This window comes from Callorhinus ursinus, unplaced genomic scaffold (genome assembly GCF_003265705.2).
Source record: "Callorhinus ursinus isolate GAN/ISIS: 27379988/994484 unplaced genomic scaffold, GSC_fseal_2.0 scaffold8, whole genome shotgun sequence".
Taxonomy (NCBI): Eukaryota; Metazoa; Chordata; class Mammalia; order Carnivora; family Otariidae; genus Callorhinus; species Callorhinus ursinus.
This window is the reverse complement of record NW_027397070.1, coordinates 34,779,223-34,805,942: the sequence shown is the minus strand read 5'-3', so window position 1 is coordinate 34,805,942 and position 26,720 is coordinate 34,779,223. Positions and strand designations below refer to the sequence as shown.

The 26,720-nt window shown below is 37.6% G+C and overlaps 1 protein-coding gene and 1 pseudogene across 9 annotated transcripts in view; one reads left to right on the top strand and one right to left on the bottom strand.

Moving 5' to 3' along the window:
* Window positions 1-906: 906 nt before the first annotated feature.
* SLC38A6 (solute carrier family 38 member 6) overlaps window positions 907-26,720 on the bottom strand; it is a 75,457-nt gene continuing 49,643 nt past the window's right edge. For 5 of the 9 annotated variants that reach the window (XM_025869923.2, XM_073895323.1, XM_025869926.2 and 2 more), the window contains exons 9-16: window positions 23,381-23,446; window positions 23,093-23,146; window positions 21,167-21,246; window positions 20,402-20,502; window positions 14,831-14,955; window positions 13,541-13,685; window positions 13,336-13,430; window positions 907-13,158 (exon numbers count right to left, since the gene is read on the bottom strand). In XM_025869923.2, the coding sequence (XP_025725708.1) occupies window positions 13,078-13,158; window positions 13,336-13,430; window positions 13,541-13,685; window positions 14,831-14,955; window positions 20,402-20,502; window positions 21,167-21,246; window positions 23,093-23,146; window positions 23,381-23,446 (747 nt within the window). In that variant the 3' untranslated portion in view covers window positions 907-13,077. The remainder of the gene's footprint in view (window positions 13,159-13,335; window positions 13,431-13,540; window positions 13,686-14,830; window positions 14,956-20,401; window positions 20,503-21,166; window positions 21,247-23,092; window positions 23,147-23,380; window positions 23,447-26,720) is intronic. The other 4 variants (XR_012379008.1, XR_012379006.1, XR_012379007.1 and 1 more) reach the window with 4 other exon arrangements.
* LOC112822326 (large ribosomal subunit protein eL15-like) lies at window positions 25,928-26,590 on the top strand (annotated as a pseudogene).

Here is a 26,720-nt window from a genome sequence, read left to right as displayed (position 1 = left end):
TGCATGAATGCAACTCTATTTATTTAGTCTGGTTAGCTAATAAGTTGAGAACTATTCTGGATGACTGAAAGCAAAGAATTTATTTGAATGCAAATGAATGACAAATCTTTAGACAAAGACATGGGGAGTATCCAAGTATTTTGCTTCCCTGTGAAATGTAAATATTATCATGGTATAATCATTACTGATTGACTCTTGATATAACATATAAACCTATGAAGCTTTGTAGTAGAAATGCTATTTTTCCTAAATGCTGAAATGTTGGCCAGATTTTGTAAACTTATGAACCAGGAATTATTTAGATATTTTTCCCTTCCAAAGTTTAGAATCAGCAATTACTGGGGAGGAAGCCAACTAAAAAAAAGGTGGGGGAATATATGGCAAATTTTTAACAAATATGGGTCTACTGAATTTAAAGAACTGTATTATATTCTTTTATGACCTTCTCTACTTTTTTATATTAAAGGATAGTGAAGATAGGTGGCAAGTTTTTCCTTAATGCCCTCCATCAATTTGCAAAATAAAAAGTTGGCAATCTTAGGACTGTCCCCAAAATCTATTTTGAAGTTCTAAGGATCCAAAAGAAATCCAAAGTCTGGAAAACATTGAATCAGATCATTGATGGTCTGAGGTATATTTGGATTTTTATTTTTTTTATTTTTATTTATTTTTATTTTTTTAAAGATTTTATTTGAGAGAGAGAGAGAGACAGCGAGAGAGGGAACACAAGCAGGGGGAGTGGGAGAGGGAGAAGCAGGCTTCCCGCCGAGCAGGGAGCCCGATGCGGGGCTTGATCCCAGGACCCTGAGATCATGACCTGAGCCAAAGGCAGTCGCTTAACCAACTGAGCCACCCAGGCACCCCTATATTTGGATTTTTAAAAATTGTATTTGTAGAGTCACAGAACACAGAATTGGATTTCTAACACTGTTTTTCAAGGGGTCCAAGTTTTCACAAAGTCTGATTGATAAATATTGGAAAACATTCCCGCTCTACAAAAAGCCCACACACCTTTCCTTTGCAGAGAATTTCCTCCGAAACGCTTAACAAAAAAGAAACAGTAATGCTGTGGCAATAGACCATGACTCAGAGGACAAAGAATGGGCCCGACGCTGTCCGGCTGGTGTGACAGAACAGACTTAGCTCAGGTGCAACATCTCAGTGAATAAAGCAGCTTTCTATACAGTTGGTGTTGAGTATGTATCTACTATGAGCAGAAGCTTTTTACGGGGAAAACTCCAACAGCTGGATATATTTAACCATTAGCACGACAGTTAAGCACACAAAAACTTGTTTACATTCTGGTTGTGTGATCTTGGGCAAGTCATTTAACTTCCTAACTTCTCTAAACTTTAATTTCTAATCTATTAAATGGGGGAATAAAACCGCACCTACTGGTGCCTGGTCCATCCACACATGGGCTTGCTCATGATTGGTGTATTATTTTATGAGACTGATGACCTCCCATTCATTTAAAATCTCAAACTCAGATATAAAGAGAGAATTGAGTAAGAGAACCAGGGAACTACAAAAATGGTCTTCACTCTTTCCTCATGGGGGGTGCCCTTCCCTAGGCCCTGTACTTCCTTCGATTCCTACCTTTACCATCCAACCAGAAGTGGGGTCAAGGACTTCTGATCCCAAACACAAAACGCCTTAGGTTGATAGAAGGCAAATTCTGGAAGACCAGTCTCTGAGCTACCACGTTTGGTTCTAGAGAACCCAGGGAGATGACTCTAAGGGGAAGTGTTAGAAGCACAGAGCTGCCCCAACCCTCAAGATCTACTTTTCTGAAGTTTGGTCTTTTGTGTTTAAAAGAGAGGATTTCCCTATAAGGACAAATGAAGACTAATCATGAGTGACATTAAGTCAATGATATAACATTGGGGTGCTCTTGAGATGGCACCTGAAGGGCCTCGCTTTGAGAGCCAAGCCTAGTTGGTTCAATCACATCTTCAGAGGGGGATGGCCTCACAGCCCTTCTGACGTCCCCAGCACTCTGGGAAGAAGCACTGGCTTACATTTTCCCCAGTCATCGCTGGCTTTGAAGTCCACTTTTCTGAGGGTTCGGATCACCTGGCTAGCACAGATGCTATTAGACTTTTTCTGCCCCATGTGGCTCCAGGGAAGGGTTTTGCACACACAATCCGGCTCACACAAGGCATTTCTGTGTATTGCTTTTATTGGTTTCAGGAGACACAGGCAGGCAAATTAAAGCTGAGTATTAGACGTTTCTGTTCATAAAACGCCCTTCAGCCACTTTCGCTCACAAGCTCCAGACTCCCACTGCCGGCTTAGCACCTGCTGCCTCTTTCCCTTGGCTTCTCCTCAACCCCAAATCCATGTTCTCCTTTACAAAGAGTGCTGTAGATATTTCTTCAACCTCCTCTTCTCCTGCCAACTCATTCTCATAAGGTCTTACCTTTTTTTCAAAAGTTGAGGTAAAATTCACATAACATAAAACTAACCATTTTACAGCTCATAGGCATTTAGTAAACTGTGAAACCATAGAGGCTGCATCTCCAATGACTTAACAAGACAGTTTCCTAAACAAAGACATGAAGGATATTTCCTAGTACTAAGAGAAAAAAAATTTAAGATCATATATTTTTTAGGAATCTCTACACCCAACATGGGGCTTGAACCTACAACCCTGAGATCAAGAGTCACATGCTCCACTGACTGAGCCAGCCAGGCTCCCCCCTAAGAGAAATTTAGAGTGCCAGTTGCGTCCTCTCCCTTAAACCTTGTTCTTCCAGGGATATTAGTCTTTTGGCATTTGAGGAAAAGATGCCGTCAAACAGCTGCTTATCCTTTTGGAGAAAGAGAGATAATTTGTGGGGGGAAAATGGTTGTGAAACATTTAAAACAGATTTGTTCACAGAAGGTGGTATTTACAAAACTAATTTTCAGCTTTATTTATTACTCAGTGGAATATCAGCAACTTACTTGCAAATCATTCAGCAAATATACATACATTTATATATTTTTTATATATTACATATAAATTTAACATTTGTTCATAGCTGTTTTGCTACCCACATACATGTTTATATATGTAGCAAAACAACTATGAACAAATGTTAAATTTCAGTGGTGGGTCTATGGACCTATTATTCCAATTCAGATGTATATTTGAAATTGTTCATAATAAAAAGTCGAGAAAAACTCACAAAGGAGAGCTCTTCATTTAGGTAATTAGTATAAACGTGTTATCTACATTTTTAGGATATGACATTTTAGGCAATGAAGGGTACTGGACACAAGTCTGGTGTGAGCTGCAGTCCTTATACTGATCATTCAAACTAAACAAACCTGATAACAGATCCAAGGACTGGTTGACCTGAGCAAGGATAATATGGAATTCCGGAAGAGCGACAGCAACAGACAGCATCTCTCCTCAGAATATCAGTCACACGTCACCCCCTGTCCTGGGAAGAGCACACATGTAAAGGGCCCAACTTTCACATGGCACCCATTAGAGCCACAAGAAAAGTCCCTAAACACACAATGAAGTAAGATTTAACAAATATTTACTGAGCACCAATTGAGTGAACTTATAGTACTAGGTGTTGTGTACAAGCTAATATATGCAGGAAATGGTTTCTGTTTTGGGGTTAACTACAACTGAGTCAGGGAGAGAAGGTGCTTAAATGTGAAAAGTTAAATAACACCGCAAAATGTAAAGAGTAATTATTACATTTTTGTTGAAAATGTAAATTAGTAAAACCTTTAATGGGGGGCAATTTAGTAATATCTATACAAATTAGAAACGTGCATACCCTTTGACTCAGAATTCCAGTTAAATGGGTAGGAATGAAATACTATGCAGCTATAAATAGAGTTAGGCTGTTTTTGTTTGTTTGTTTGTTTGTTTTTAAGTAGGCTCCACGTTCAGCATGGAGACCAACATGGCGATGGAACTCACAACCCTGAGATTAAGACCTGAGCTGGAATCAAGTCCGTAGCTTAACTGATTGAGCCACCCAGGTGCCCCTAGGCAGCGTGATATGTACTGATACAGAATAATCTCCAAAACAGATGTGAAAGCAAAAATAGACAAGTGGGACTACATCAAGCTTAAAAGCTTCTGTGCAAGAAAGGAAACAATCAAGAGGGTAAAAAGTCAACCTGCAAATGGGAGAAAATATTTGCAAACCATATATCTTATCTGATAAGGAGTTAATATCCAAAATATATAAGAACTCCTATAACTTAATAACAAAAAACCCCAAATAACTCTATTTAAAAATGGGCAAAGGACATGAATAGACATTTCTCCAAAGGCATACAAATGGCCACTGGGCATATGAAAAGATGCTCTATGTCACTGTTAAGGAAATACAAATCAAAACCATAATGAGATATCACCTCACATCTGTTAGGATGGTCATTATAAAAAAAATCAGAAAACAACAAATCCTAGTGAGAATGTGGAGAAACTAGGACCCTCGTGCACTGTTGGTGGGAATGTAAAATGGTGCAGCCACTAAGGAAAACTGTACGGAGGTTCCTCAAAAAATTAAGAATAGAATTTACTATAGATCCAGCAATTCCACTTCTGCATATTTATCCAAAAGAACTGAATGAGATATTTATACTACCATGTCTATTACAGCATTATCCACAACAGCCAAGAAGCGGAAACAATCTAAATGTCCACAGACAGATGAATGGATAAAGAAATTGTGGTATATACATATAATGGAGTACTATTGTAGCCTTAAAAAAGGAAAACCTGCCATATGCTACAACATGGATGAAACTTACAGACATTACGCTAAGTGAAACAGCCAGTCACAAAAGAACAAATACTGCATGACTCCACTAAAGCAGTCAAACTCATATAAGCAGAAAGTAAAATGATGGCTGCCAGGGCTGGGAGGAGGGGAAAATGAGTTTTTGTTCAATGGACATAGAGTTTTAGTCATGCAAGATAAAAAAGTTCTACAGATCTACTGTATGTATAATAATGTACATACAATTAACAATAGTATTGTACACTTAAAGTTTATTAAGAGGACAGATTTTCTGCTCTGTCTTTTTACAATTGAAATTATATCATCTATACATATCTTTAAATATCTCTAAGTAAAAAGAAGTCAAGATGCAGGGGACTGCATGTAGTACGCCAACATTGTGTGTGTGTGTGTGTGTGTTCTATATAAATATATAGTTAGCTAGGCTTAGAGTATATTTTGCAAAGATACAGAAAGCTTAAGAGTGGTTGCTTCCAAGGAAGAAAACTGGATGCCTGGGGCAGATAATGAAGGAGGGCAATTTTGTAACTTTTGAATTTGTACCAATTAAATTTAAATATTACCAATCAAAAAATATAAGACAAAATAATTTATAAAAATATAAGAAATATATTATAAGGTACTCATGACACATATCAAAAGAATTACCTAGGTTACAAGTGATAAACTGGAATGGAGAATGAAGTATTTACAAGGTGGAATTTGAGCTGGGCCCTGAGGAATGGGAAGTGTTTGTGTAGGCAGAGGAGAGAAGTAAGGACAGACCAGGTGTGTAGGTACAAGTTGAAGCAGGGAGGGAAGGAGAGTAGGAGAGAAGAAGTAAACATGGAGAAGCAGGGTAATGAAAGGCAAATCAAGTGCCAGGCAGTGAGATGGTTTCAGGGTAGTGTAGAATGTAGGTAAGAGAGAAAAGAATGAAATATAGTTTAGTAGATGATGCAGGGGAAGGTGGGATTAATGTGGCAGGCAGTAGGGAGCCACTGTAGGCTCTTGAGCAGGGAAGTCCTATTATGAAAGCAGGATTCCAAGGAGATCAATGGACACAACAGACAAAATGAACTAAAAGACAGACAACTATTAGAAGGCTGATGCAGCAATCTAGTGGGTGCCCATTACAATCATCTGGGAAGCTTTAAAAATATGTACTGAGGCCTGAGTCTCAGGCAGATTCTGATTTCATTGGTTTGAGGTGGAGCCTGAACATTCAAAGCTCCCCAAGTGATTTAAAGAGCAGCAGGGGTTGAGAAGAAGTATAATAATCCAGGCACAAAGGGATGAAGGCTAAGGTTCAGGTACTGGCAGGAGGTTGGGGATAGGATAAAAGCACATCTAGAAGACATTTCCAAGGAAGAACCGATGTGGTGACAGACTGGAGACAGTGAAAAGATATATAGTCTGTTGGATTTCTGCATTCATTCAACAAGTATTTATTAAGTCACTCCCAAGTACCAGGTACCATTCTAAGCTCTAAGGATTTAGTAATGAACAAGACAGACAAGTCCCAGTTCTTAACAAACTTGCAGTCCAGTGGGCACAGACAATAGGCGGGAATCCCAGGAACGGACTGCGCCAACAGGGCGGTTGGAAAGCACGACTCCATGCTGCGGGGCTGCTCGTTTGCAGAAAGCGGTCAGGGAAGACCGCTCTGGGCCAGTGACACTTGAGCTGATGCTTGAATGAGGAGGAGCCAGGCTTGCAGAGGTCTCTGAAGACAATGTTTGAACTAGGAAAAACAGTAAGCATGTGGGAACAAAGCTTGGTGTGTTCAAGGCACAGAAAGGCTGGCTGGCTGGAGAGGAGTGAAAGCTATGAGACGAAGTCAGAGATAAGTGGGCACAGACGAAGCAGAGCCTCGTAGGCCATGACAGATTTCATTCTCAGTGACTTGGAAGGCCCTTGGAGGAAATTAAGCAGAGCAATTTACATTGTAAATGATCTGATTTACATTTTTAAACAACTACTTTGGCCGCAGTGTGAGAACGGACTGCAGGTGGCAGGAATGGAAGCAAGAAAACTAGCTGGAAGGACAGATTAGAACATGCTAAATTTGGGTAAACTGTGAGGCATCCAAGCAGAAATATCCCAGGACAACTAGAAATGTGGGAAATAGGTGAGGATCTAGGTTGCACCTACTGACTTGGGAGACACTTCCAGAAGGACTGAAGAAGTGCAGGTTAGATGACACTACAGGACGATAACTTTACCCAAAAAGGAGATTAATAACAACATGGAAGAAAAGTCTCTAGTGGTGGGCTGCAGGGCTCTAGAGTTGGTCTTGTCTCACTGAACATCTTTATCTGTGAATGGGATAAAGAAATGGCAGGATCATGAAAGATGTAAAAAAGCAGGGAATAATGATACATTGGAATCTAAAACTCAAAAAAGATCTCAACTGCTGGAAGATGAGCTAAAGTTAACAAGACAAAGTTTAACACATATAGATAGCAGGTGTGTGTGTATGAATATGTATATGTATTATGTAATATATATTCCTTCATACTTAAAAAAATTAAAATCAAGTACAAGACCTAGAAATCTGGCAGTTCACTTAAAAGAGACCTGGAGCGTTTACTGACCACATACTTTACGAGGCTGAAGTGTACTGTCATTGTGAAAAAGCTGATATAAAATCAGAGTATGGTGACATTATTACAAAACTACAAAAATTGTTCTTCTGGGGAAGAATGCATCAGTAGTGAAAATAAACTGCACTGATCAGGAATATTTCTAGAATACTACTTTCTGATCGGACTATTGAGTAGGTGGCTGAAGCAGAGGAGAAGAGATATGTGATTTGAGGAATAAGTAAAACCACATATATTCAACACATTGCTCAGTTCAAGCGCACTCAAGCTTTCCCCAAATATCATGTAATCTAACTTGAGGAAACAAAGTGTATTTCCCCTGGTTGAGAGAAAACTTAAGTCTTTAAACACGAAGGTCTTCAAAGAATTCACAGAATCAAAGAGACTTGTCCAAAACTAGACAAAGAGAGGTAGAGCTGGGATTTGAACACAGGCCAGTATTGACTCGAGAATGGTAAAAAAAAGTCTATCTTTATGTAAATGTATGAAAATATAGATTTTTTTTCCTCTGAGTTAAGCAGTTTCACTTATTAAGTCCATCTGAAAAGGTTCAATCAGAAAATTCCAAGTTTTGAAGCGCCTGGGTGGCTCAGTCGTTGGGCGTCTGCCTTCGGCTCAGGTCATGATCCCAGGGTCCTGGGATCGAGTCCCGTATCGGGCTCCCTGCTCGGCGGGGAGCCTGCTTCTCCCTCTCCCACTCCCCCAGTTTGTGTTCCCTCTCTTGCTGTGTCTCTCTCTGTCAAATACATAAATAAAATCTTAAAAAAAAAAAGAAAGAAAATTCCAAGTTTTATCCAAGAAATTCAGGTGTCTTATTTAACCGCACAACTTTAGGAAGACGTGCAACTCCTAGTACATACTGTGTGCTCTGTAAATATTTGTTCAGTGAATTAGCCAGTCCCTTTGCCTGTGTTGTGCATTGGTCCACTAACCGATATAAAACACATATACATTCAAACATGAGAGAAACATTTCCCTGCAAGTCTTTTTTCCTTATCCCGTTCCATATAACCATGTCTTTTAATTGTCTTTTTTTTCCCCCTGGCAGCTCCATTTCCCTCCCCGCCCCTTCCCTTTGTCCCACAGGGAAAAAACCTCTCACTCCCACCTGGCTTCTCGGCCACCAGCCAAGATGAGTCTTCCTGCTTCTCCTCACTGCTCATTTTGACTGACAGCTTCACAAACTAGGACAGCCGATCGTGAGGACAGTAAAAACAGATCAGATAGTTTAGGAAGAGTGAGAAACAGAATTCTGACTCAACGAGGAAACCACATCCACAATATCTTTACTCATCCTTCACCAAAATTTTGTTTTCCTATTTTTCCCTCTTCATTATGAGAAGACTATAGGAGGATAATGGTAGAAAAATGAATAAATTGTGTTTAAATAAAAAAAACCACAACAAATTTCTCAGTACTATAAAAGGTTCTGAGAAGTTCTAAGACCAAAAATTATGACCCCTAAAATCTAGGCAGAGTTATCGGCAGGAAACAAGGTCTTTTTCAATAGGGTTAAATTCTAACATAGCCGCAGAGTATTGTCAACATGCCAAGAAGAAAATCACGTTAAAATTAATTGTTTGAGTCCTTTTGTTTCTCGCATCTATTCTCCATCTCTATATACCATACTGGCAAAGTCAGCACCAGAGACTCCACACCCAGCTACCCACAGATTATCTAGTAACCTGATCCTGCAAATACACAGGATAAGAATGGAGAAGAGAAAAATCCCTTTACCTTAAAAAGAGATCTTTCAAATTCAGTAATATCTCATGCAATGCTCACCATTTCATTTATGCTCACAGAACCTTATTCTTAGGTTCCAAAATGAATAGTTTCAGGGTCAAATGGTTATAGCACTTCCATGAATGCGGAGAATACACATTTCAAATACAAAATAGTACCGGTGCAAAGGTCACATGGAGAAAGAAATGAATCTTTCCCAACTGATCTCTGTTCACTTCAGAGATCACCCCCCAAATGGTGGCGGGCGGGGGTGGGGGGAGAAAAAAGTTCTTAAAGGTGGATGTTTTGTATGTAGGCAAATATAGAACATGAGATTTTGCAAAGGTAAAAAAGTTTCTAGAAGCACATGAAGGCCAGTGATTAGCTCATAACCCATTTAAAGGCATGTGTAAAGTTTACCTGAAAATGGATGGTTCTGCTTTTCTATTGGTGAATTTACCAGGTATTAAACTTACATTTAAAAGGTGTTATGGTAGAAGAAACAGAGGCGCAAACAAAGCCAGAGAGGTTGGGCTGATCTGGTAACTTGCTACCCATCAAAAGCCAGTTAGGAATTGCCACAGTAGAGAATGGTACTTTCTAGACTGCAGCTCTATACCTAGCTTGTGCTGAATTTCAGGTTCTGCTTCTAGATGGAAAGGAAAAAAACACACACACACACACACACAAAGATTTCCAGACCTTGGGTGTTTAAAGGGCCCTTCACACAGTAAATCAACCTACTCCTGTCTTGTTTTCTCCTCAGCCAGACTGAAATAATACAGCACTAGCAGAGGTGTGAATTACCCCCATTCATCTTAATGGAGTGTTAACTTCAAAGGCTTGTTTTAACCATTTAAATGCTAAGCTCACGAGTAAACATTCTGTTAAAAAAAGGTACAATTTAAACATTCACCCTCAACATATGAAAGTAATTCATATTCTCAGCACTTTGTCTTTTAATTTAGCAAACAAGTCTCCAAGTGTTAGAAAAGTATATATTTTGTGCTTTACTTAGTTTTACTTTAAATAGTTCTTACCTAATAAATTATGAACATTAAGCCCATAAAGGAAGGGCCATATTTCCCAGGAAAAATGCAGCAGAGAACTTGAACAAGGTTTTTGGTAATCCTGGTAAAGGCGGCACTGCTCTTACCTGCCATTTTATTAGCTTCCTCCAAACTCTTGGGGAAGCTGTGACTCCAAACAGGCAACTAGATAAGGCAGAATATTAAAGTGAAATAATAATAATAGTAATAATAAAAAACTCTTCCACAAATATTTTTCTCTTGATATTAACTAAGTTTTGTGCAGGGTTTCAACGGGTTACTTGTCCCTTTGCCAAACCTCTCATGATCCTATCCCATGAGCAGGTGACAAATATATTAACTGATGCCCAGCTGTCATCACACTTAACATTTGCCCCAGGGGGCATCCTTGCATCTGTTGCAGATTTAGGGTTATTTTGGTATTACTGGAATTAGATTTATGTAAGCAGCTGAACACCTATTTGTATTTGGATCTATAATTTCATAAACAGAAAAAGAGAGTACAAGAATGAGCTTATCAGATTGATGGGCTCTGGCTGACCTGAAGCCACATGGGAAGCCACGCCTGGCTGTGCCCCTGGGACCAGGCTAAGTGCCCATTTTCAGAAAGATATCAGTAGAAGAGTACAGCGGGGGCAGAACTGTGGGAAAACACGACAAAGAGTGCACATGGGGCCACTTCCCCTGTGAATGAATGCTAGAGAAAGATTCTAAACATATTAGCTGTGCAAGATGGAAGATGAGGAAATTCCACGTCCCTGATTGAAAGCAAATTTATTTTACTGGTCCAGATGAAGAGATGGGAAAAAGGGGATAACTATCTCATCTATTAAAAGAGCCTGTCTTGGTCTGCACCAATTTATACAAGGTCATTTAATCCTCTCAACAGAACCCTGTATAATTGGTATTAACTCCATTTAATACGTATGTGAAAGTGGAGGCTTAGAGAGGTTAAGTACTTTGCCTAAACTCACAGAGATTTGAATCTAAGTCTTTCTAACCCCCAAACTTGGACTTTTTCCATTATACTATGCTTATCCCCAGTTGCCAAAGAAATATCTTAACTCAAAAGAGAAGCTCAGTTGTCAATTTTTCAGCCCATTTCCTAAGTGGGAAGCAAGGGGGCACCTGCAAAAGTGTGTATTTCCATACATGCAAATTGTACTTTGCATGCAATTCCCTACTTTACGTATGCACAAGGGTAGAATTACATTTTTACTGATACACCCTGGCTTTGGTAGGCTGCTAACAAGGTGTCCTTTACATAGAACACTCATGGGGAGGAGAGATCTAGCTTCTGGTTTCCAACCAGAAATAAGCCACATCAATAGGAAACAATGATTTATAACCTCCACAGAAAATATGATATAAATCACTATTTGTCTGTTTGCCAAGTAGAAAGTCACATGTTGTAGTGACAAATGAGAAAGTTCAGAGAACTTCCAAATCCACAGCCAATCATCACAGCTCTATCTCATAATGAACAACAGGAAAATCACAAAAGTTTCTTAGAGAAGATTCAGAGGCAGGGCAAAATACCAAATTAAATAATCCCACAGTTTTGTTATTGGTGATTAATGTTGACAACATTAACCCACAGCTAACATTCAATTTTGTATATAAGCTCAATACGCTGATTTCTTAAAAAACAAATGAAAGATTGACCCAGTATATTTAATAACATTAAAAACTTCTGCTCTGCCATAAACACTGTTGAGAGAATGAAAAGGCAAGCCACAGACTGGAGAGAGTCTTTGCAAAACACATTATCTGATAAAGGACTGGTATCTAAAATACACAAAGAATGCATAAAACTCAACAATGAGAAAACAATCCAATTTAAAAAATGGATGGAAGATCTGAACCTCACCAAAGAAAATATACAGATGGCAAATAAGCCTATAAAAAGATGCTCAACATCATATGTCATTAGGGAAATGCAAATTGAAACAACAATGAGATACAACTATACACCCATTAGAATGGCAAAAATCCAAACCACTTACAACACCAAATGTGGGTGAGGATAAGGAACAACAGGAACTCTCATTCACTGTGTCAGGAATGTAATATATTACAGCCAGTTTGGAAGGCAATTTGGCAGTTTCTTATAAGACTAAATCTTACCATATGATGCAGCAATTGTGCTCTTTGGTATTAACCCAAATAAGCTGAAACTTATATTCACGCAAAAACCTGCACACAAATGTTGATAGCAGCTTTATTCTTAACTCTGAAAGCAACCAAGAGGTCCTTCAACAGGTGAATGAAAAAATAAACTGGCACATCCATAACAATGGAGTATTATTCAATGATAATAAGAAATGAGCTATATGAAAATACATGGATGAAACTTAACTACATTTTGTTAAGTGAAAGAAGCCAGCCTCGAAGGTTAGATAATATATAATTCCAACTATATAACATTCTAGGAAAGGCTCACAGGGAAAGGCTCACAGTTTTTATGAAGGCAGTCAAGAGATCAGTGGTTGCCAATGCTTGCATCAATAGTGAACTCTAAGATAAACTATGTACTGCAGTTAATAAGACTGTATCAATATTGGCTCATCAAGTGTAACAAATGCACCACACTCACGCAAGATGTCAATAATATGGGAAACTATGGGTGTGCTGGCAGTGAGGGGATATAGAAGAACTCTGCATATTCTCAATATTTCTGTAAACATTAAATCGACCTGAAAAAACAAAATCTATTAATTTTTAAAAAATAAACCACAAAGATTGACCTAATATATCGAAGAACATTTTGAATTTATTTTAATTAAAACTGTTATAAACCCACTTTCCCCTACCTACTCCCACTTTGTTCTGCTTTTGTTAATAATGTTTACAAAAATGTTTACCCATATAAAAAGGATTTATCCAAGATGCCTTCCAGAATTACTCCTTTTTGCATATAGAGGTAAATTATTCTTCATAAGTAGGAACATATTTCTTTCATTTATTAATCCAATTAAAAATGATTAGTGCTAAACTAAAATTCCCAACCAAAATTCCAAAGATGAGCAAAACAAAAGCCTGTGGAAATAAAACGATAAAGAACAATTAGAGTATTTTAAACCTCCACCTTCTCCAATAAAGTATGTTATAGTTCAAAATACATTAACTTTCTTAATGTAGATAAAATAGTCAATTATAAAATGACAAGTTATTTCTTAAAACAGAATTCTTAAAAAAAAAAAAAAGCTAACCTACCCCAAGCTTTTTCCATGAGAGAAAATCCTCTCTGCTAAGTTTAAGATAAAACAGTCCTGGGAATATAAAAATCAAACACGTTGATGTACTGGAACCTTTGAGCAGGGAAAAAAAAAAAAAAAGGGTATTGCCAGATTCAGATGTGAGGTTGGATGACAATTTTATCCATTTTGTTATATGGGATTTTTTGAAACAGAAAACTTACCAACTATACCAAATACATTCTTAATGTCAGGAACATATAATGCAAGTAAAACAATGATAATATTGACTGCTAGAGTGATCAAAGAATGGCGAATCCATGAGAATGGAAAGTTGGAGAAAAACATCATCATTAAAGCTTTCCTTGCCTGTATAACAGAAAAAGAAACAGATTTAAGCAAAGAAAAAGTGTCAAAGCCAAAATACTTGCTTAGGGAAACACAGGTACAATACGGTAACCATGACATTCTTGTCCCCTACACCAATTAGATTTTTAAAATATAGCATAAACTATTATTATAAAGTGTTTATGACACATAAACTAAGAATTAGACCTTTCTGTGTGAGCTTCATAAAAATTATTTTGCTTTAATTCTTGAAGAAACGTTCGCACTCAATTTCTCTAGGTTGCATACTTTTCAAAATGACCAACAATAACACTGTGTAATGAGATCTCAGAGAATCGTTTTCATTAAATTCACACACAGAACAAAAGGTTAAAATAGAAAAAGAGGTCATGCTATGGGAAAGAAACATCATTTACTATTTTATTTTATATTATGTTTCATAGCATGTAAATATAAAAACTAGTTCATGACACTTCCTACTTCATACGCTGCCAGCCCCCCACCCCCTGCCAAGGCACGCCTGGCAGAGCAGTTCACACAAGGAGTGGGCCAAAGATCTTCAAGGTCCAGTTCTTAGGGAGCTCACTGTTTAGGGGTTCAAGACATTCATGCAGAACCATTCATACCTAAAGCCTCTGTTTCCATTTTCTCAGAAATTCTTAAGATTCTTACATATGGCAACTAAATGCAGAATGAAGATCTGATCTGCCCCTTAATTATAATTCTAGAGCAAAAAAATATTTTGACTAGGATTAAATTAGAATGTCTATGTGAAAACAAATCTACAATAAACCAGAAGGAGCTTATTTTTGCTGACTTGACTTTTGCCTCTTCATGCACATTCTTTTTGAAAACAGAATACAGAATTAAAGAGGGGGAAAAACCCAAAAATTTAGAAGAACCATAGTCTCTAAATTGGAAACAATGCTGTGGGAGAGCATAAATCTAAACTAAATCTCAAAAAGCACAAATTAGCTTAGTGGTTCATCATTCTTTCTGTGCTTTCATGGGGCCATATGCAAGTATGAGGTCTTTGATCAATTACTTGACAAATGAGTAAGATATACAAGACTAGATGTGATTCAAACACCCTAGTCTGCAAAACATTAGTGTTGCCATATTAGGGAGCTGCTACATTAAGCAACAAGCCCTTTAAGAATACTTACAGGGAAGTGGATTAGAGGGACTGTCAAAAGCACAGCAAATAGTATGCATAACTTCACAGTCATGAGAACAGCATCATGGGGCAAGTATGTGCTATAACCTTGCAGTAATTCTGATGCCACTTTGTCTGTCAATTAAAAAAATAATAATAACCACATTATAAACTACTAAGATGTCAATAACAGCAAAATTATTTTTCTTGCACAAATAGATCTTAACAAATTTTGGATTCCCAGACCAAATTCATCTCTGGCCTTTTTCTTATCCTATGAAACACAGAGATATTAGTTAAATAACTTCTTGAAAATTACAATCTTAAAATAAAAACTATTTATATATATATATATATATAAAAGAAAATTACAATCTTTTCTTTTAGTTAAACTAGAAACCAGCACAGGCAGAACCTCTAATATTATGACAATGAATATATATATATAAAAATATCTCTTTACAACTTTTCCATAATCTGAAGGTTTTGAACATTTATGTTTGTTTTGTAAGGTGCTTTCACATGTATTACTGAAAGTGTATCAGGTGTTTCCTTCTGATAACAATTAAGACAGGTAGCTAGGCTAAGAAATATTAACTGACTTGCTTAAGATCACACCACAAAAAGGGGAAGAGCTTCGCAGAGCTATACACCCCAATTTTTTTGGTGCCAAAACCAATACCTTTTCCTCAATACCGCAATGTTTTCTAGAATCTTACACTTTGGTGCATGTTGCCTGCTTCATCAACATTTCATCTGTAGATTCCTCTTTCCTAAGAAAATGCAGTGGTAGGGAAATGGCTTACTCGGCAAGCCAGTGTGGTAGTCAAGGGCAGAATGTGCACACACTGACCAGGCTTTGCTCCGCACTGTTCTTCCAGTTTCAAAATGTCTTCTGCACCCCCAGTCAGACAGGGGCATGAAGAGTGAGTGCTCTCAAGAGCACTCCATATCCTGCCTTGCAGGCAAAGATCAGTTTGTACTTAAAATGGAATGGTGCTTTTTAAATTTGAGAGTAATATGTATTGGAAAAGACGCTTTGGAGGAAATAAAAAAACAAGGATCTTAAAATAAAAAGGAGCAATAAGACGCACACACCCATATAGAAGAAAGTGGATAAACACAGATACACACGTAAGTGGCAGTAGTCGTGCTAAAGGAAGAGCTACGGTGATTCTGAATAGGGAAAGGTAACTGTGACTTTGGGATGAGCAAGCAGAAAATCCAGGGAGGCTTGGGAAGAGTCATCATGGTCTAGAGAATAGCAGCAAGGTAGAGGGCCCTGAATTCTGGCACTACACAGACTAATGTTCAAATTCCTCTACTTATTAGCACCTTAACTTCTCTGATTCTCTCTGTTCTTACATCTGCAAATGGGGACGATAATATTTTGACCTGTGGATTACTGAGAGCATTAGTTAACGTATGTGTGGGGAAAGAGATTTTCTCTCCGAGCAAGAAGGGCACAGGCAGAAGCCCTAATGTAGCAATGAGAATATGCATCTAAGAAAATGAGTACCCGGCGGTGCTACCGTGGCTGAAAGAGGGTGTGCTACAGAGCAAAGACGGCAGTGGGTGATATGGCCAGAAAATGCATTTACAACCCAGGAGCAGGGCTCTTCATAGGTAAACCCTATGAAGTGGGCCACAGAGACGCAATGACTTTTGAAGATTCGTGTATTATGATCTGAACTAAGCAGGAAGAAAAAGATACCCATAACAGGAGGTTACTGTCATAATCACTGAGAGGTAATGAGAAACTGAACTAGACCAGTGATAATGGAAATGGGAGAGAAACTAATTGTCTAACATATCAAAGAACTACTTTACATGATGTGAGACTAGTAGACTAAGAGATTAAGAAGAGCCAGGAAAGCTGGGTATTATTTCCAAACCTGAGATATTTGTGAGCCTTTGAAAAAATATGGCAAACTATTTTATTTCCACTTTCTGAATCATGAAAATGAGCTATTAACACTTAGTGCTTAACAATTTTGCACTTTTAGGGGCGCCTGGGTGGCTCAGTCGTTAAGCGTCTGCCTTCGACTTGTGTCATGATCCCAGCGTCCTGGAATCGAGCCCCGCATCTGGCTCCCTGCTCCTCGGGAAGCCTGCTTCTCCTCTCCCACTCCCCCTGCTTGTGTTCCCTCTCTCGCTGTGTCTCTCTCTGTCAAATGAACAAATAAAATCTTTAAAAACAAACAAACAAACAAAAAATTTTGTACTTTTAAAATGGTCTGGTTATGACGTAACATTTGGGCATAGGCCTGCCTCCCGAGAGGAACACTTTTTCTCCCTCTCCTTATAACGCTTTAACATCTATAAAGAGCCAGTATTATTAATCTAGGTACATACTTATAGGTCCCTGTAATCTGACAAAATTTAGATATTAACTAAGCTTTGGGAGCACTGGATAAAAGGATCCCAAGCAGCTCCAGAAGCCTGAAGAACTAGATTTATTATAAATTCAAAATATCTGTTACATATCCACTACTTTCCCAGGATGAAAACACTTCATCTGAGACAGTCAATTCTGTGTTCTTAGCTGAGCCTTAACATATGTAAGGGACAGAGTACAACGCACTTCTCTGAATTCAGACAAATCTCTATAAATCTCAGTAAGGATCTGATAGTGATCTCTGCAAGTTATATATATACTATTACATCAGCCATATGAAGTTTATACAGATTACCATAGAGTAGCAGAAAGATCACTGGATTAGGATTCAGGAGACATGCCACTACATGTGTGACGTGTCCCAGCACTTCTCTAGGCTTCAGCTGCTCATTTACAAAATGAGTTGAAGGCCTTAACTTATGACTAGCCCTTTTGATAATTGCTCAATCAACAATTTTTTTCCATAAGACTGAGAGCTACTGTTATCTCGATAGAAATATACCATAAAAGATGTTCCTTAATTATAATTAACAACCCCCCAAAAGCTAATGTAAACAGCAAAATCAATATCTGAATTCTCTTTTATCTTTGGAGAAGGAATTACTTTTATATCATTCTTCTTATCTATCACCCACCTATGATGAGATTTTTCTTAGATGTGTACTTCTCCATTAGAGAAAATGTGGATACTCTGAATAATTTGCAGTGGATTAAGTCAGAGACAACATTAACAGCTTTACCTGATAACAAGGACAATCCCTGTGTAGGAAATACTTCACTTCCGTAATGAAAATGTTTAGCCTCTGTGTTCACGTAACAACAGATAGGTAGGTAGGTAGGTGGGTAAAGATATAGAGGTATGCCTGGAGTTTAAGTGAGCCAGGTTTTTCCAAAAGCTCACTAACAAAAACTTGGGATGAAGGAAATCTCGGTTCTATTGCAAAATTCCCGAGGAGGCAACATGATAACAAAAGCACTCACTCTGGAGAAAAGTCAGAACTGGATTCAAATCCCAGCTCGTTATTAGCGGCAGGTATCTGGCTGGCTGAACCACTCACCCTATGTGAACCTATACCTTGTGGAGTTGTAAGGATTAAATTAAGCAATGTATATAAAATACTGGGCACTTACGTAGTAAACGTTAGCTCAGTAAATGTATTAGTATCCGTCCTTCCTCCACTTTCCTTTCAATCTAAGCTTTCTTACAATTTGGTACCACATGTCACGGTAATTTACATAACTATTCCTCAGCAATCCTGGAGATTGGCAGGCTGTCTGTGGCTTCTTCGAGACAGCTATTTATCCATAAGGAGGAGGAAGAGGTCTATTTTTTGGATTTTTTCTCAAAGTCGAAGATCACTAAATAGAAGAGTATTTGTGCCAGGCGACAATTTTACTTTAGAAAAATATACAGCTATTCTGTTATACTAAGTTTTTGCTGAATCCCAACAGAGAACCTGCTACAGTATCTTACTGATCTAGAAAAGTCTTATTGAGCTCAAGTCTGTACAAAAATTTACAAACCCAACAACTAAAACTAGAGTTTATGTAGCTCAAGAATCCTGCTTCATCAGCAATGATCAATTTGCTTAACCATCTGCCTTAATTTTCTTTGTAGTGTATCCAGCAGGGTACCATACTCATGTTGGAAATAATGTTTTTCCTGATGGTGTACACAGAGCTGTACTATACTACTCTTATCCTACATCAGTATTAAAATGCAAGAGCAGATTTAGATTAATGAATGGCCTTCATTACTGTAAAAATAGCAAAGAGATAATAAGAAAAGGACTATATGGCAATTATAATTTTCTCATACTCTGAAAACTCCAAGATCACACTCATAACATAGTACTATAGAGTTACCATATTTAACTTAAATTCCATTAAAGATAGTGAGAAATAAAGGACTGAAAAACTGAACACCTGAAATTATAAAATAACTACAATGCTAATGATAATAATAACAGTAACCACCAGCAGTAGCTCTCCTTTGTACAAGACTGCTATGTGCCAGATACTGTAACAGGCATGTTACACATAACTCATTTCCTTCTCAATACAACTCTACAAAATTACCCCGTCACAGATTAGGAGACGAAGAGATAACAAGGTGAGCATCCTGTTCAAGGTCATAGAGCAGAGTAGTTATCTGTACCACATTTGCTGGATTTCAAAATCCATACTCTTTCCACTGGGATTAGGAAAGGTAGCTGGTTTAGTAAAGGCAGCTGTGCAAGTAAATGTTGTCCAAAAACTTGTCAGACTTGAAAAAACTCTGGGAGAGAAGCAAAGTACCACTGAAGTAATCATGGCCATCTAAAACCTGCAGCATGCGCACAAAGCTATCAACCATGAAGTAAATCAGTCATAACAGCTAAATATCACCAGAGTAGTAACAGTCATTTACTTGGAGAGTTGTTATAAAAGCGCTCAGAAGCTGAAAAATGTAATCAAGAATTGACAAATTGAGTGCAATTTGTTATAATGGCTTTGTTTCCAAATTAAATATGTTTGCAAATTAAAGAGACTACAATTTTTTCTTTGTTCTAGACTTTTAAGTTTTAGTTTTTCTTGAGGTTCTTTTCAGAACAGAAAAAAACACATACCAAGCAGGCAATTTCTCAAAAATAAAAAAAAAAAATGTACTGTTATTGTAAGAATTTAAAAGAATTCTTTACAAAATTTATGGGAAAAGATCATGGTGCATCATAGAACGCACATTGCCAAATTGTGTGAATTAAGTCTGAAGGCAAAGATCTCTGATATCTAAGTGTACAACTATAACCAAGTGTAAACCCTTTCCTTTCTTAACTTGTTCTTTTGCAATTAAGATGATTGATTCTCCCAACCTCCCAAACTGAACTAGAGTATAACATATTGAATTCTCAATTAAAAAAAAAAATCATTATTGCACATTTTTTTCTTGTGGAAAGACAGCAATGTCCCTAAGCTTTATTTAGGTGTTTAAGAAAATTTTCATATGAAGTTATTAATCTTGAACTCGATCCACATTTATTAAAAGAAAATCAATTTTTTAAGGTCCATAAAATACTGCACTGAATTCCAGCAGCCTAAACAAATTAACTTACTAATGAAAGGCAGAAACAAAGTCTATATTCAGGTGTAAGATCAACTATAGGATAATTTCTTTTGCCATTGGTAATTAAATAATATACTTACCATAAAAAGTGAGGTACCCAAAGAGTGCAGATATAAAATAAATGAGAAAACTTAAAGCAATTGCTGTGTGGGTTACATTTTGCATTCTTTTCTTTGAAGGGCTAAAAGACAAAAATGGCAAAAGTAGAAACTATGATCTGAATTATATCTAAAGAAATAAAAAGCTCCCAAGCTAGTCAAGAGGATTCCTTAATTGTTCAAGACCTACTTTATTTATAACTATATATTAGAATTTCTGATTTGAAATTAATACACAAAGATTATGCTTCCAGCAAACATTCTGAAGTTGGACAGAACTAACTCTCAGTTGTTTTTTTTTTTTTGTTTTTCATGTCTGTAGATATTTATTTTTTCAACTTCAGGGTATTTATTAAAAATATTAATAGGGATCACATTAAATTTGTATATCAACTTGGGGAGAATTTACATCTTTACCATACTGAGTTTTTTTTTTTTTAACTTTCTTTTTTTTATTATTATTATGTTCAGTAAGCCAGCATATCAGTTGTTTTGTTTTAAACTAACACTTAGGGGCACCTGGCTGGCTCAGTCAGTAGAAGAGCATGTTTTGGGGTTGTGAGTTCAAGCCCCACACTGGGTGTAGAGCTTACTTAAAAATAAAATCTTTAAAATAAATAAATAAACTAACACTTAGAATCCAGTGATGGGAAAGAAGGATTCATAAAGGAGAATGTCATTCAATTTGAAAGTCTAAGTAAAAAGAAATACTTAATACACTTAAAATATTTCAGGATTCTATGGTACCTTTGAAGTTCACAGTATATTGGCAATACTGAGGTATGGCAGAGAAATGAAAAAGCCATGGTAGGTATGGCATAAACACTCTGGAAAAGAATTTAAAAAGATGAAGTTATTAAATGCTATCCTGTTGAAACCACTACTCCATTTGACAATAAACTGAGTTCTTAAAAAAAAAAAATCAATTTGCTTAAATTTATTTCATGTTTCACGAATCATCTCTTTATAAAATATGGGTGTTTTGTTTGTTTTTAAAGAGATACATGAGTATGGTCACCAATAAATGTTTTACTTGATAGTTGGACTGCCTGTGCTAGCCAGAATATTTCTTGGCTGGCTTCTATACCATGTTGGGAGTACCATCAACTGAATCTAAGGGAATACTGAAAATACTAATCACATCTTAGCATCTTTAACTCGGATCTGTTTCAATGGGAATGAATATGATATATTCCCGACTGACAAATTCTTAAAGATCCATTGGAATACACAAACATAAGTGGGTTTTTTTATTAGAATACTTAAGAGCCAGAGGAAGTTATAAAGTGAACAAAGTCATCATCTAAGTGAAAATACTGTCTTTATAAAATGGGTGGTGATGATTTACTTTCTCTTTTCTACTATAAAAAGATTACCCTCGGGGCACCTGGGTGGCTCAGTCGTTAAGCACCTGCCTTCGGCTCAGGTCATGATCCCCGGGTCCTGGAATCGAGCCCTGCATCGGGCTCCCTGCTCGATGGAGAGCCTGCTTCTCCCTCTCCCACTCCCCCTGCTTGTGTTCTCTTTCGCGTGCTCTCTCTCTGTCAAATAAATAAACTCTTTAACAAAAAAAAAAAAAAAGATTACCCTCTAACTAACAGCTTTAGGCTCTTCAACAAAAATTCCAGATGACTGAAGACCTATCTTGGGATATAATACCTCCTAAAATATCTGAAGGGAGCTGTGAAGGAAAGCTGTAGCATTTCCTGAGGCTGGATTAGGGGAATGAGAGTTTAATTCACAAATTCTCTTTCATATATTGCTCAATTTCCTGGCTTGTCAATTACTCTACCTAGATAGATCTTTAAGGCAGATAGCCTTTACCATGTAAAGGATGTGGTAATCTCCCTTGTGGAGCCAGAGAGACATTTCTCATTGAAAAACTGGGGATAAAAAGGAAAATTCTGCATGGAGGACTTAGCACACTAACATGCTACACTAATAGAGTTGTACAAGAGTGGAGGGGATTCTAGTATCTGGGACTTGGATTTCAACAGAATCAAAAAATGTAGATGAAGAAACTTGTGGCAACAGGGAAGACTGTGGGCTCTTCTAGAATGGTAGAGTAGACATCATCCATATCACAGTTCCTGTCTCCTCTGCCAATGCTCAGGGGCTCTTAACAGACATTTCCAGTATCCTGGTTCTTAGAGACGGCAAGGAGACTCGGTCTTCTAGTCTCCACTCCAAGCGTCATAAATTTCAACTTTGGAATGTCAGCCAGAATATATATTGGCAGCACTCAATTGCTGGTCCAATGATGAAGCTGTTTAGCTACAGACCAAAGTTCTACTCACAGGGGAGGAGTTTCTGATATAATTGGCTATTTAGCTTTACAAGTCCAGAGGGCAACAGGAAGTCTGTATCCACAGAGGACCTTATTGGCCAGACCAGACATTTGGTAAATCTGTTCTTTTAGGCAGTGGCCCATTTAAAACAGGCTCCATTTAAAGGCATGCCAAAAAAAAAAAAAAAAAAAAAAAGGTGGCTGTTTCATAATGGGCCACCCTGTGTTAAATAATATTATTCTTCTGGTAGGCAACCCTATACTTAGCACTTTCATGAAAATTAATTAGTTACAGGTACAAAGACCTAAGAGACCCTCTTACACAAATCTCTTAAAACTTGAAATGTGAAAAATCAACCAAAAGTATCTGTTAATCACTTACACACCTCTTTGGAGAAATGAAAGAGCTTTGGTTTACAATCATCTGTAGCATTTGAAATCTGTTTAAGAGGATTGAGGGGAAAAAGAGAAACCAACAGTCATTAAAAGTCAGAATACATCATCAAAAATGATGTATTTATTATTAGTAGGCTTTCAAATAAAAATATTTCAAAACAAAGTTCCCAAATTGCAATACAGCCATTACTTTTTCATTAATTAGAAAAAAAATCATTAGTCGGATTTTTTTTTTCTTTTTAGCTTAAAATAAAAAGAAACAAAATATAAACTATTACCTGGGAGTATTGCTCTATATAATTTAATGGCAGAGGACAAGGAATGGACCATTTTTTAATCATTACCTGTAAAAATAAATAGAATCCACACTGAAGATTATTTCTTATAAAATTCATGATAAGACATTGATTTCAAACAGGTCAGCATTATTTCAATTAAACTAATACCATACCAAATAATAGCTAATAGAAGATCTTTGCTCATATTATCTTTTTCCAGTTAGAATGGGTCATCCTTTAACATGGATACCTATCGTGAGGGGCGAGGGGATGCTGCATATCTGTTGGTGGGGTTCTCCCCCATTAAAGAGGGAGAGTATTCTCATGTCAACTGTCAACTTTCCAAACCCCCAAAGCATCAAGGCATTAAAAAAAAAAAAGTACAACTCAAAATGGGAACCTGATGTTTTTAGTGACAATGGTATAAGATTACGGCTATTTGTGGACCTGGCATCAGTAGCAGATAGAGAAATATTAATAGTAGTTTGAGAGATGTCCACAGGCAGAAATAAGTAGAGAACTTATGCAAAGCAGGAGTTCTGATGGAGAAGTACTGTCCTGCTGACTTTTTTCAGACTTCCATTAGTTTTAGTGAATGTAGATAAAGCGGGCTAAGAAAAGAGCACATGGCTAGCAAGCTCCAGCTGGTAAAAAGAAATTTTTAAAAAATTAAAAGAAATCCAGAAGGATGTTATTTCCCTGAAATAATCAACGCAAATATCTGGGGATTTTACTCTGGATGGTGGCCATCCTTCTCCTAGACCTACAGCTGCGGCCGTGTGGACATTACCGGGTTGCAGTAGTTTTGGGGCACATAATTACTCTGTAAATATTTGTTCCAGGCTGGAACCCAGCATACACAGGGGCAAGGGAGAATAAAGGAGGCATTTGTCCTTAGCAGGAGACCAATAAGTAAATACTAGTCCTATTTCTATTTGGTATTTATCTAGTTTTGGATTTTAACTAATTCAAACAAAATTTTATATACCGATAAGACAAATCTAAGGAAAACATACACTTTTAGAATTAAGCTAATGCGTGAACTGAATTACTCTTAATTAAAACCCTCACCAAGGAAAAAGAAAAAGAAATAAATGGGTAAACTGAGCAAGTTGCTTGGACATTGGACATTTATTTCGATATGAAATAAAACTAAATGGTCAACTTACCAAGAGGAAAAAAAATCAAAGGCAATGATTTCACATCTGTTTTCTGATATGTTTTCAAAAAAGGATGAGGGTGGGGCAGGGTAGAAGCTAGAGCAGCACGGCTGTCACTGGTCTCTCTCTTGGCCCATCTCCAAATGCAGGCTGCACATCTCCCCCTTCCTAACAGTGGTGTGGTGGCGGCAGCAACCACATACTGAGCACTTGGGTACCAAGTACTTTGACAAGGTTGGAATGTGAGCTAGCTCATTTATTTTATCAGCTATGCTTACTTGGCTTGGAAATCAAAATATTTCAGAACAATGCTTTAAAATACAATATAATGATTCTTTCATTCATTTTCAATGAATTCCTAGTTAATGAAAAAGTCATTAGCAGTTTGGTTTTATATTAATATAAAGTTCAGTTACTATGGCTAATTTCCCTGCAGAGACCCATTCTAAGCCTAAGCCTGCCCAGTGGGATGGTGAGATATGCTGTTCTATAGAGCACAGCATGGGAACAGTAAGATACCCAACAGCAAAGTGTAACAGGGAGTCCTTGCTCCCGGTGAAGACAGAACATGGTAAGAAGACAACTCCAGGGGTTAGAAAGACAAAGGGAAAAGTAATTCATTTGCGTAAAAGGCCCTTTCTTCCCTCTGTTCTAAGTTCTTCCCATCTTTCAAGGCTCAGGTCAAGTTTAATTTCCTTCTCTCCTGCCAACTGCTGTGATTCTTATTCTGAAGCAAATAAATCAATGCTTAATTATGTACTGTCTACATTGTTGTCTATTTTTTTCCAATTAATTTTTCTCATCTCCCCTACGAGATTGCCAGATCCTCATGAGCAGTGTCCACAAATCTATCTGAAGCGCCGATCATGCCTCACTCAGTGCTCAGAACAAGCAAAGATTCTGACTACAAACCATCCAAACTGTTTCTATTTTGATTACTGGCTTACTAAAATATTACTTAAGATACTAATCTGCATTCAAGACAGAACTTTTGGAAAGAATGGCAATCCATTAGTTTTCTAAAATGGACCAAAAAAGGTAAATCTATCTGGTTACTGTCATTCTTGAGCCACTGTTAAAATAAAATGAATTTTAAAAATTTTAGATATTTCAGAGGGGGGCAAAATTTTATGTTAAAATTTTTATGCAAAATAAGGATCTGGGGCAACAGATAAGACTGTAAGTTTTGGGGTGCCTGGGTGGCTCAGTTGGTTGAGCTTCAGACTCTTGATCTCAGCTCAGGTCTTGATTTCAGGGTCGTGAATTCGAGCCCCATGTTGGGCTCCAAGCTAGGCCTATATTATATATAATATATATAACACATATATTATATATAAATATATTTATAAATAAATAAATAAATAAATGAGACTTAGTTTTGCTTTCCATCTGGTGGCAGGCATCAGCTCAAAGGTCAGCCAAGATGGGCACTTACAAGTCCACCCAGGAGCTATGGAGGAAGAAGCAGTCCCATGTAATGCATTTTCTTCTCAGGGTGTGCTGCTGGCAGTACCCACAGCTCTGTGTGCTCCATAGGGCTCCCCCCAAATCCCCAAAGCCAGCCGATAAAGCATGCAGATTGGGGTCTAAGGCCACGCAAAGTTATGTCATATATCAGATTCACTGTAGTGGCCCCAAACGCTGTTCCTAATGGTGAGACCTCGAGCCAGCCTGTCCATCACGGTGCTAACCAGCTAAGGTTTGCCAGAAGCCTTCAGTGGGCTGCAGAGGAGTGAGCTGGATGCCACTGTGGGGCTCTGAGAGTCCTGAATTCTTACTGGGTTGGCAGATTCCATGTACAAATTCTTTGAGGTTATCCTCATTGATCCATTCCATAAAGCTATGAGAAGAAATCCTGACAGCCGGTGGATCGCCAAACTGGTCCACAAGCACCAGGCGATGCCAGGGCTGACATCTGCCAGCCGCATCAGCCGTGAGAAAGGGTTCCAGGTTCCAGCAGACTATGCACGGTTCTTGCTGTGCAGCACGGAGAAGACATGATACTCTCCAGCTCCACTGTGTAAGTAATGTTTGTAAAATCCTTACCTAATAAACAATTTGGCTCAGGCATGATTGCTTAAAAGTGTTCTTTGTCTGTTAAAATGAGTTGTCTGCAGATTGTTCTGTGAATGCGTTGTCAAACTATGAAAGTTAAAGTGCAATAATGTTTGAAGGCTATA